General features: G+C 46.9%; 1 protein-coding gene across 1 annotated transcript; it reads right to left on the reverse strand.

Moving 5' to 3' along the window:
• Nucleotides 1–1,572: 1,572 nt before the first annotated feature.
• On the reverse strand, nucleotides 1,573–8,923 carry LOC144685716 (uncharacterized). The gene is made up of 3 exons (XM_078550527.1): nucleotides 8,125–8,923; nucleotides 4,466–4,622; nucleotides 1,573–4,251 (listed from the first exon to the last, which is right to left on the reverse strand). The coding sequence occupies exons 1-3, from the start codon at nucleotides 8,137–8,139 to the stop codon at nucleotides 3,860–3,862; spliced, it is 564 nt and encodes a 187-aa protein (XP_078406653.1). The 5' UTR covers nucleotides 8,140–8,923; the 3' UTR covers nucleotides 1,573–3,859.
• Between the last annotated feature and the right edge of the window lie 3,667 nt (nucleotides 8,924–12,590).

Genomic DNA, 12,590 nt, shown 5'->3' on the forward strand with positions numbered 1-12,590 from the left:
TAATAGATGAGAGTTGCAGTGTAATCTGTTTGAGCTATTTGTCTTCATCTGATAAAATAGAAGCCCCTGCTCCTGTGTCTAATTTAAATTCAGTGGGATGTCAGTTAAACACTGCAATACTTGTTTTCACTGTCATTTAACTCCCCTAAGAAGGTTAATCCCTGTTCTTGTGGTGCTTCCACTTCTTGTATATAGTCTGTTATAAAACTTTCTCCCTCTTTTTACATGCTGGCAGCATTTTTGAGTGACAAACAGTTTTGAAGTGGCCTATTTTTCCACAGTTGTGGTACTCTCCCCATCCCCCCATCTCTCCACCTTCTGTACATTTTTCTTGCTTGTTTGGTTTATTCCCACCAGAACAGGGATGTTTCAAAATGGTGGTTGGTGCACTTTTCTCATTTTGGCAGGCTTAGGGTTTGGCATGCTTTCCCTTTTATGGCCTACAAATTGGATAGTGTCACTCAATCTTCTCCACGGGAGCTCTGCTTTCCCTCAAACAAACGCCTAATTCTGTTTACTAAGCTTGGTGCATTTCACAATCTATACTGCTTTAACCAGCATTAAATCCTCTCATCTGTAAGGGATCTGATAATTTTTTGTCTAAAACCCTTACTATGATTTTATCATGAATCAGCTATGAAGAAAGATTGGATAGGTTAGGGTCATTTTCCTTAGAACAGAGGAGGCTGAGGGGTGACCAAATTGAGGTGTACAAAATTATGAGGGGCCTAGATAGGGTAGACAGGAAAGACTTGATTCCCCTAGCTGAGGGGTCAATTACCAGGGGGCATAGATTTAAGGTGATTGGTAGAAGGATTAGTGGGGGCATGAGGAAAAAGATTTTCACTCAGAGTGTGGTGGGCATCTGGAATTCACTGCCTAAATTGGTGGCTGAGGCTGAAAAGTTCAAATCATTTAAAGGGTACCTGGATCTGCATCTGAAGTCCTGTAACTTGCAACGCTATGGACCAGGTGCTAGAAAGTGTGATTAAAAATGAGCAGCTAGTTTCTTTTTTTCTCTCTTTTTGGCCGGTGCAGACATGATGGGCTAACTGGTCTCTTTCTACACTATAACTTTTCTATGGTTCAATGTTTCTATGTGATCTGACATCATTTTTACATCAGCATCATGTATGCTTCTGATGTTAACCCTTTACGTTACAGCTGCAATCTAAAAATTTCACACACACATGCTTAACAGAGGTCAGTTAATAGCAACAGGCTGATATTTATCATTCCTTAGCTTTCCACCAAAAGTAACATCAGTCTGCAATTGGGTAACACAATGCAGGCCTTGCTAGTTTGAGTAGGTCAATGTAAAAGCACATGTGCATTGGATTGAAAGGGTGGGCCCATTTATGTACATTTATATACTGATGTGATGCTATAAAAACGTATGCAATAGCTCACCACTTATTAACATTTTTGCTTTAACTACTTTTAGCTCTTTATATGTGGTAGTTCATGTTAATCTAGTATCCCAAGAGACCAGTAAAAGCCTATCACAGACAAAGAGAGTGGCATATCGTCATCAGCAGAAGAGGGAGTCTGAGATTTTTTTTTGTTCCAGTCAAGAGAGAGTAGCTGCCACACGTGGTGTTCCCCTCCCTAGCCCTAGCATGCCAGTGCCAATTACAACACCTCTGTTTCAAGCTCAAAGGCTGCAGTGTTTCCAGGCCCTATTTCAGGACTCATTGCTGTCTGCTGGGCCCTCAGAGGATTCAGACTCTTCCAGGTATCAGACAGCCTTCTGTTCCCCTGGTAATGGGGATTGTGGTCTCCACTGGGTCACCTCCTCTGAGGAGGAAGAGAGGGGCAGAAGGGAGAGGAGGCCACGTGTCCCTATGCAGCTTCCAGTGGATGGACCTGTGGGAGGAGAGGTGCAGGCACAAGGGGTGCAGGGCCAGCAGGTAGTCCAAGGCGGCAGCGGCCGCAGAAGACACCACTATCCCCTGCCAGGGTTTACAGGCAGTGATGCAGCTACCTCAATACTTCTGAGGTGCAATGCCGAAGGAGGCTTTGCCTCCCAAGGGACACTGTGACCTCCATTTGTCAGACGATTGGGTCTGATATCAGCTCTGACTGTGTGGGTGGACACCCCATGCCAGTGGCTCTGAAGGTCACAGTGGCCCTCAACTTCTAAGACTCCGGATCTTTCCAGAGTTCAGTGGGCGACCTTTGTGGAGTCTTCCAATCAACTGTCCACAGTTGCGTCAAGCTGGTGACAGAAGCTCTGTTCAGCTGGGTACTGACATTTATTCTTTACTGTACAGACGTGGCCAGCCAGGCTGAGCGAGCCAGAGGCTTTGCAGCAATTCCTGGGTTCTCCTGCATCCAGGATGCCATTGACTGCACACATGTGGCCATCAAGGCGCCAGTGGGTCAGCCGGGTGCCTTCATCAACAGGAAGGGATTCCACTCCATGAACGTGCAGATAGTGTGTGACCACAAGACGCAGATTCTGCAAGTCTATGCAAGGAACCCTGGCAGCTCCCACGACGCATACATCCTGAGGCACTCCCAGGTGCCGAAGCTCTTCAGTGCTCCAGCCCGACTGGATGGATGGCTGCTGGGTGACAAGGGCTATCCGTTGAAGAGGTGGCTCATGACGCCTCTCCGCCACCCAAGAACAGAGGCTGAGCAGCGTTATAATACGAATTACGCCTTAACAAGGGTGATTGTAGAGAGGACCTTAGGTCTCCTCAAGATGTGATTCCGATGCCTGGACCATGCAGGGGGAGCACTACAATACCCCCCAGAGTGGGTGTCACTGATAGTGGTTGCACGCTGCGCTCGCCATAATCTGGCACTGGCAAAGGGGGATCCACCGGAGGAAGAGGATCTTGACGCAGCTCCACAGGCCACAGATGATGAGTCCAGTAGTGAGTCAGAAGAGGAGCACGGTGAGGAGAATCCTGAGGGCATGGCGCCAGACCTCAGCAACCTCCACGGAGGCAGGGACACCTTGATCCAATGCTCCTTCAGCTAGGCTACCAAAGATCAGCTTCAACCACATGCCAGGACTGCCTCCTCCATCCCAGATGTCTGAAATGATCTTTTCATTTGAACACAAAGAACACTCAGTGCCTGTGCAATAAAGATCAGAGCCACCTAAATCCAGCATTACAGTGTTCCCTGCGCCAATGACATAAAAAGGTGAAGAATCCTCAGGCCATGATGACAAAACCAGATTTATTTCATTTCCACATGTACAGACTTTTGACATTAACGTCTCTGGTCTTAAGTCCCAGACCAGGAGACAGTAACTAAACATAAATAAACATAGAATCACCCGTGACCTGTCCCTCTTGTGCTCATGGTGCCTTTAATTTACGCTTGTGAGTGCTACGTCTAGGTTATCCCCCCTCGCTGGCACCGGCATTGGACACAGCCTGCCGACCCTGCTGTCCTGTAGGTCTTGATGACCTTGGCGGTCGTCCTCTGGCCAGTGGAGCCCATGTTGGCCCTGTCTGGGAGGGAGTGGGCAGTGCCACGCTTGGCATCTCCCCAGTCATCACAGCTTCGTCAGATGCTATGGTCACTGGCAAAGGGGTGGAGGAGCTGCTGCCATCATCCAGAGTGCCCTGAGAGGCGGCTCATGCGCCAATGTGAGGTCGCTGTGGACCACTTTGCAAACCATTGATAGACGGGCACCTAGCTGGGATATTGGGTGCCTCATCCATCTCCCACATGGACACTGACCACCTGAGGTCAGTGCCTGTGTGAGAGCTTGCAGATCCGAGCGCAACCCCCGGAACACCTCATTCTATCCCTGGAGCTGACTGTCCATGAGAGTCGCCACTCTCTCCATGGAGAACGCAGTGCACTCAGCCATGACGGTCAACGCAGTGCTCACGCTCTACATGGACTCCTCCATAATGGAGATCAAGGCACCCATACTCTCATGGATCTCTGCCAGATCCTCCCGCACACCTCGCTGGACATCGAGCATCTGCTGCCTAATGGACGACTCCAGAGGCTCATCATCGGCCTTCGACTGAGCATCATCCTGGTCTCCAGCAGCCCTCCGACTGCCAGGCCCCTGGGCACTCTCTGCCTCTGCCTGCAACTCAAGCGGGTGTGAAGTGCCCTCACCAATGTGCACTGAGATACTAGCCGCCGAAACTAATGCCCACCAAGGTGCTGGAATCTGCACTGGTGCCTGTTTCAGAGAGCAGGTATGACGCAGGTGGTCCTCTGGCACCAGGGATGGCCCTTCAGGGTGTAAAGACGAAGTGCGTTCTGGTGAACCTAAAAGGGAGAAGAAGGACATGTCATTAGTTACTGTCATCACACTCACTATGCATGCCAGGCACCCTGGTGAGACAATGGAGATCTGCATCATGATGCCATTGTCTTCCAATGATCAATGGGGCATCCAGGTTCGAGGCTCACATCAATGAGGAGACTACACTAGAATGGTTGCATAATCCGAAAGTCTCACCAGTGTGCACTGCGCTCTTACCTTTGTCTGGCACCCCCACATCTCCACGCCTGGTTGCATGGGGAGCGTGCCAGCTCTCCAGCTCCAGGGCATCTTGCTCGAGCCTGGTGAGCAGCAGCAGGGTGGGCAGCCCTCTGACTGTTTGTGGCCTCTCTGTTTGGTTATGGCTTGTCTTCTCCTGAAAGAATAGAGGAGCATTAATTAGTCTCCTCTCTACCTGCAGCACCATTGCAGCCTGGCCAACCCCAGCTGAGGAAAACTTTGCTTGGCACGTCTGAGTTGTGGCTCTCGAACCACAAGGCAACCAGCCCAAGCAGCCAGGGCTCACCCCGTTGGGCAGCTCCGAAGTCCATGGGGTGATGGCAAGGCCTTTACATTTCTCCACACTGACCCATGCCAACACGATACTCACCCTTCCTGAACACAGCAGGTCATTGAAGCACTTCCAGCACTGCACTCATGTGCACCGTACCACATCATGGTTGCTCACCCGGGATGCCACCTCCTCCTGTGCCCTCTTGGTGAGGTGCGGTGGCCTCGTCTTCCCATCCCTGGGGACAAGGGTGTCCCTCCTGGCAGCCACTTCCCCAGGAGGATGGTGAGGCACTCATCAGAGAAGCAGGGGGCTGAGTGCCCACCGGGCCTGCCCTCCTGCCTGCCATGTGCAGCTGCACTTATGTCCATAGTGTCTGCTCGGGGAACATCCTCCGTAGCAGCCTTCCAGAGGCTGCCAGGGCCACTTTTAAACCAGCCACCGGGTCGCCATTGGACCTGGCGGCTAACAGGCTCCCGCCCCAACTCGGCCCTTCCTGGCCAGTGACGAGCTGCCTTTCACGTGGCCGAGACCCGATCGCGGGCGGCGGTTACTCTCGCAGCCTCTCCCGGGTCTACCCACCACACCTGCCCAACGATGGCAAAATTCAGCTCCATCTTTCGCATCTAGGGTAGAAAGATCTTTGCCTTGTCAAGTTGTGGCGAAATTCCTTTAATAGTTGGCATGGGTAGTGAGATCGCTTCAGCGCTTTATTTAGATCCTTTGAGCCTAAGCATACTCTCAGCTTTCCAGGTTGTTTCACTGCTACCATGCTGCTAATCCGGTCTGTAGGAGTTGTTACTTTATTGATGACTCCAATTTTTTCCAGCTCTTCTATCTTTCTCCAGGTAGACATCCCAACCCTGTAAACACATCTTGGTCTTCCTCTTGGATCTGTTTGGCAGTCAATGGTTTTGTGTGCTGCAACACATTGTAAATCCCTGTTGGCACATTTAGGGTTACTAGTCCAAGCTTTAGACTTGCTCCAGTTGGGATGAGTGGCTGTTGCATGCCATTTATGATCTGGAATTCCAGATCTCCATTCTTGCCATTGCGTTGGGCTCTCAGACTAATTTGTCCTCTCAATAGTATCGTGCTATCATACAGCCTCAACCTTACTTTCGAGGGCTTCATTTTCGGATCGCCATGTTGAGCTACTTTGCACATGTCTGTGAAGGCCATGATGTTGCATGGCCCACCAATGTCTATCTGACATTTCTTGTTCACTTGATACTCTCTTTCTGCGGTCATCATTGTAACAGTCACAAACCATTTACCACTTATAGGCTTAACTGAACCAACCCATTGTATTGTGTATAGTGCTTCATCAGACTCTTCAGTTGATATCTCTTCAGTGGCCACCTGTATAGGCTGAATTTGCTTCTTTCTAGCCAAACACTTGTGTGCGAAATGATTCTGTTTCTTGCAGTTAAAACATTGCTTTCCCCACGCTGGACAATCCTTCCTTTCCTTTGTATGATGTCTTCCACAGTATTTTCACCCTGCTCTTTGACCACAATTGTTCTGTTCTTTCAACTTGGAATGTCTCTCAGCATAATGTAACTCAGGGTCTGTTTTGCCATACATGTGCTCCAGCTGGCATTTTACAACCTCTGCATTTCTACACATGCCTATCGCTTCCTTGAGAGTAAGTTTCTCCTCTTTCAGTAAATTTGCTCTTACTGAGAGGCCTTTTTACCTAAGACAATTTTATCTTTAATGAAACCATCTATTAGTTGTCCGAATTCACTTGGTTCTGCAAGCTGTGTTACTGCAGCCACATACTGATCAATGTACTCCTTCTCACCTTGAGTTCTAGTGTTGAATACATAGCGTTCAAAAGTTACTTTCACTTAGTGAAAAGTTACTTTCACTTAGGGTTCAAAGCCTGCCTTCAAGGCTTTCACAATCTCTGTCATCTGTTTCCTTTGTTTGTCAGGTAGATTTAGGATAGAATACAGTTTGTAGCAGTCTCTATCCAGCAGTGTTGGAAGTGTGACTACTCGTATTGGCTCCAGCTTGTTAATTAAATCTGTTGCAATCTCGTAGTTTTGCCATTGCAAGTTCTGCCACATATCATCTTTCATTTCTACAGGAGAAGGGAGAGGGAAGTTTACAGCTATTTTAACTCACTAAGGATTTTATTTGCCTTTAGTTTTATTTGTTTTTCCTTGTCCTTTTTCAGCAGCTTTCAGCAAGTTTGAATATTTCTGTAAAAGCAAAAAACTGCAGATACTGGAAATCCAAAACAAAAACAAAAATACCTGGAAAAACTCAGCAGGTCTGACAGCAACTGCAGAGAGGAATACAGTTAACGTTTCGAGTCCGTATGACTCTTCACCAGAACCGGTTCTGTTGAAGAGTCATACGGACTTGAAACGTTAACTGTATTCCTCTCCGCAGATGCTGTCAGACCTGCTGAGTTTTTCCAGGTATTTTTGTTTTTGTTTTGAATATTTCTGTGTTACTTTCTTCATAGCTATGGCTTCTCTGCAGCTTTTCCAGGTTTTCAAACTTCAGTTTTAGCTTCACTCTGACATCATGTTTCTGGTTCCAAGATTGCAGTGTTTAGAACCATAGAAACCATAGAATTATAGAAAGGCTAAAGTGCAGAAAGAGGCCATTCAGCCTATCATGTCTGTGTCAGCCAGAAAAAGATGTAAAATAAATTAGCCGCTCATTTTAATCCCATTTTCCAGCACATGATCCGTAACCTTGCAGATTACAGCGTTCCAGATGCAGATCCAAGTACCTTTTAAATGAGTTGACTGTTTCAGCCTCAACCACCAATTCAGATAGTGAATTCCAGATGCCCACCACCCTCTGGGTGAAAAAGTTTTTCCTCATGTCTCCTCTAATCCTTCTACCAATCACCTTAGATCTATGCCCCCGATAATTGACCCCTCAGCTGGGGGAAATGTCTTTACTGTCTACCCTATCGAGGCCCCTCATAATTTTGTACATCTCAATTATGTCACCTCTCAGCCTCCTCTATTCTAAGGAAAACAACCCTAGCCTATCCAATCTTTCCTCATAGCTGCAATTTTCAAGTCCTGGCAGCATTCTTGTAAATCTTCTCCGTGTTCCCTCCAGAGTAATTATGTCCTTATTATGTCAATTATGTCTTTATTGCTTGTAAAGATGGCTGCCTGCAGAGAGAGTCCTTCATGGCAGAGGTCAGATGACTACAGCAAGCCAGATAGGACATGCAGTAATGTTGCATTTCAAAACCCAAACATCCTCTATTATCACCTGGGCTGAGATCAGCTAACAATAGATACTCAGGGATGAATTTGGAATCTTCAGATCTGTTTGGCAGTGTATTTACCCACTAAGCACTGGAGTATTTTAAAAGATAAGTACTCACCACACACTCGTACATCAAGGTTCATCATGTTTTGAGTCACAACGTCTTGCCAGGCAGCAAAGAAGGAAAGAAAATGAAGCAAATCCTGCATTTCGTATTCTACTACCTTGTGAGACATTCTGCCCCACGTGCCCAAATATCTGAGTCGAGAATTGGCCTGTTCAGCCAAATAAAAACCCACGGCAGAAACTCCAAGCCTGAGTAGATGTCATCCTCAAATCGAAGGATAGCTGCCGCCGCCATTGATCATACAATGCGCGTTATCAATCACAAAACAACCACTTCAGGTAAATTCCACTCTCCGTGGTTAACTGAGACCAAGATAAGCAGGAACACTTGAATGCAGCCGAAAGCAATAATCACCATATCCTATTCATCATACGCCAGCAACCTTCCAACTGGGCAACCCACAAGCAGAATTATTGCCTTGAATCAGACAGTGATGAACAACAACACTTAAAACCTAATACAGTACAGTTTACGCTCCTTACTTGATGTTTGGAAGCTTTTATTGGGAAATCTAATGACGTTGTTGGGTGTCTGACAGTTAAGTTGCAGACCTTGCTGATGGTAATTGCTGAAGATATAAGTAACTTATAAAGAATGAGTCATGCAACAAATTTGGCACACCATCCTTTCACCTCATGGCCTGCTTTTGAACTCAGCCCAGAGTGATGAGCTCCTCTATCTGTTCATTGCAATACAGTAATTATAGTTCAGAGTCACTCTGAAAAGCATATTTGCAGCTCTGGCTCTCTTGCTGATAAAACCCAAATGGTTCATTGTCCAGGTATCTTCCAACAGAAAGGAGAAAGTTAAGAAAAAAAAACAAAAAGCTAAAAACTACTGCGGATGCTGGAAATCCAAAACAAAAACAGAATTACCTGGAAAAACTCAGCAGGTCTGGCAGCATCGGTGGAGAAGAAATCAGTTAACGTTTCGAGTCTTCATGACCCTTCGGCAGAACTGAGTATAGTTAGGAGAAAGGTGAAATATAAGCTGGTCTAAGGTGGGGGGGCGGGGGGAGAGAGAAGTTGAGGGTGGGATGATTGTGGAGATAAGCAAGCAGTGATAGGAGCAGATAATCAAAAGATGTCACAGACAAAAGGATCAAAGAGGTGTTGAAGGTGGTGATATTATCTAAGAAAAGTGCTAATTAAGAATGGAAGGCAGGATACTCAAGGTACAGCTCTAGTGGGGGTGGGGTGGAAAGACTAACAAAGTTTTAGTTTTAGATTTAAAAATAATGGAAATAGGTGGGAAAAGAAGAATCTATATAAATTATTGAAAAAAAGGGAGGGGGGAGAAACGGGGTGGGGATGGGGGGAGGGGGAGTTTAAGATCTAAGGTTGTTGAATTCAATATTCAGCCCGGAAGGCTGTAAAGTGCCTAACTCGCAGACACTTCCTCCTACCTCTCCCTGGACCATGACCCCACACAGAACATCAAGCCATTGTTTCCAGGACTGTCACTGACCTCATCTCCACTGGAGATCTTCCTCCCACAGCTTCCAACTTGATAGTCGCCCAACCTCGGACGGCCCGCTTCTACCTCCTACCCAAAATCCACAAACAGAACTGTCCTGGAAGACCGATGGTGTCAGCCTGTTCCTGCCCCACGGAACTCATTTCTCGTTATCTTGACTCCCTTCTCTCTCCCCTTGTCCAGTCCCTTCCCACCTACATCTGTGATTCCTCTGACACCTTACGTCACATCAACAATTTCCAGTTCCCTGGCCCCAACCGCTTCCTCTTCACCATGGATGTCCAATCCCTCTACACCTCCATCCCCCACCAGGATGGTCTGAGGGCCCTTAGCTTCTTCCTTGAACAGAGGCCCGAACAATTCCCATCCACCACTACTCTCCTCCGTCTGGCTGAACTTGTTCTCACACTGAACAATTTCTCCTTTAACTCCTCTCACTTCCTCCAAATAAAAGGTGTGGCTATGGACACCTGCATGGGCCCCAGCTATGCCTGTCTCTTTATGGGGTATGTGGAACATTCCTTGTTCCAGTCCTACTCCGGCCCCCTCCCACAACTCTTTCTCCGGTACATAGATGATTACTTCGGTGCTGCTTCATGCTCTCGTCGGGACCTGGAAAAATTTATTAATTTTGCTTCCAATCTCCACCCCTCCATCATTTTCACATGGTCCATCTCTGACACTTCTCTTCCCTTCCTTGACCTCTCTGTCTCAATTTCTGATGATAGACTGTCCACCAATATCCATTACAAGCCTACCGACTCCCACAGCTACCTCGACTACAGCTCCTCACACCCCGCTTCCTGTAAGGACTCCATCCCATTCTCTCAGTTCCTTCGCCTCCGTCGCATCTGTTCTGATGACGCTACCTTCAAAAACAGTTCCTCTGACATGTCCTCCTTCTTCCTTAACCGAGGTTTTCCACCCACAGTCGTTGACAGGGCCCTCAACCGTGTCCGGCCCATATCCCGTGCATCCGCCCTCATGCCTTCTCCTCCTTCCCAGAAACATGATAGGGTCCCCCTTGTCCTCACTTATCACCCCACCAGCCTCCGCATTCAAAGGATCATCCTCCGCCATTTCCACCAACTCCAGCATGATGCCACCACCAAACACATCTTCCCTTCACCCTCCCTGGCGGCATTCCGTAGGGATCGTTCCCTCCGGGACACCCTGGTCCACTCCTCCATCACCCCCTACTCCTCAACCCCCACCTATGGCACCTCCCCATGCCCATGCAGAAGATGCAACACCTGCCCCTTCACTTCCTCTCTCCTCACCGTCCAAGGGCCCAAACACTCCTTTCAAGTGAAACAGCATTTCACTTGCATTTCCCCTAACTTAGTCTACTGCATTCGTTGCTCCCAATGCGGTCTCCTCTACATTGGAGAGACCAAACGCAAACTGGGCGACCGCTTTGCAGAACACCTGCGGTCTGTCTTCAAGAAAGACCCAAACCTCCCTGTCGCTTGCCATTTTAACACTCCACCCTGTTCTCTTGCCCACATGTCTGTCCTTGGCTTGCTGCATTGTTCCAGTGAAGCCCAACGCAAACTGGAGGAACAACACCTCATCTTCCGACTAGGCACTTTACAGCCTTCTGGGCTGAATATTGAATTCAACAAAGTTAAGAAAATATGGGCCCTGATAGCTGAAATGCCTCAAGCTCTCTCTCTTCTATTAAGTGCTGATGTTGAGATATGCATTGAACAGTCTACAGTGCAATGTATGAGTGCTGGCATATAATTTCTAATATATTGCAAGTAGATCTGTGATAGCATTGCACATAGTTACTCAGAAGAGTGTGACGGGGAAGGCATGAAGTGAAGAAAATGTGACCCTTGTAGGAAATGTGCACATGTGCAGGACTTTCAATACAATACAAGCATGTAGTTATACAGTAGAATGGCCTGTTTCTGTGCTGTAACTACTGTGTAATACTGTTTTGAGTCAGTTAGTCTCCACACTGTAACTTCTTCTGACTCACTTTAACTGTGGTACAAATGGAGGTGAAAGAGCTTGATACAGCTATAATCTTTATTTTTGCCATTGTTACAGTTAGTTTACAAAGCAGGAAAATAAAGTCAAAAGCAGTAATATGACAAAAAATGGTGGATGTTGTCCAAGTTGGCTTTTTCTTAATTGATCATGCTGTTTCTACACTGGCATACTGCCCGTCGCTTAAGCGCTAAACAGCACTCCACTTATGGTCTCAATTAAGGGCCATTAGAGAATCTGGGAGGTGAAATGGAAAAGTCACAGTGGTGGGTTAGGACTTTTCTTCTGAAGTTGTCTTTTGTCTTTATTTAAAGAAAAATAGGTTGAATCAAGATGGTCAGGGAGTGCCAACAATGGTAGAGGTAGGGTTTCTTTCACTAATGACAGTATTCCTAAATGTAAGGAGCGCAACTGCCATTTTCTCCTGATTTTTCCAAGCTGTATTTCATTGGCTGCAAAGCCAGTTGAAGTGCACAAATCTGTCTCCAACACACCTACTTCTACGTTTAACAGAGGGTTTAACTTGCACACCAAAGTTGGGAATTTAATTATTGCAGGCAGGCGGTATTCACTGGCACAATTAACATCCTTAGGAAGTGTTAATGAGGACTTTGCAAATTGTTTTTAACATGGCTCCAAAGTTAACATGTGCAGCACCAGTTTCCCATCTGAATAAAAGCTCACATTTGCTGATGGTTCCTCAGTTCCCTCTGGTAAACATTGGCAGAAGGTTCTTTGTGGATACAGTTTACTTCCACCTTGGAGGCTTTAAAACAGACATCAGATTTGGAGGTGAAAGCAAAATACAGCGGATGCTGGAAATCTGAAATAAAAATAGAAAATGCTGTAAAAACTCAGCAGGTCTGGCAGCATCTGTGGAGAGAGCATATGTTTTGAGTCCATATGATTCTTCAGAGCTAGAAGAAGAGTGATATGGACTCAAAAGATTTGGAGGTGCTTGTTGTGTGATTGACAGCACACCA

The sequence above is a fragment of the Cetorhinus maximus genome, chromosome 10, assembly GCF_964194155.1.
Source record: "Cetorhinus maximus chromosome 10, sCetMax3.hap1.1, whole genome shotgun sequence".
In the NCBI taxonomy this organism is placed as follows: domain Eukaryota; kingdom Metazoa; phylum Chordata; class Chondrichthyes; order Lamniformes; family Cetorhinidae; genus Cetorhinus; species Cetorhinus maximus.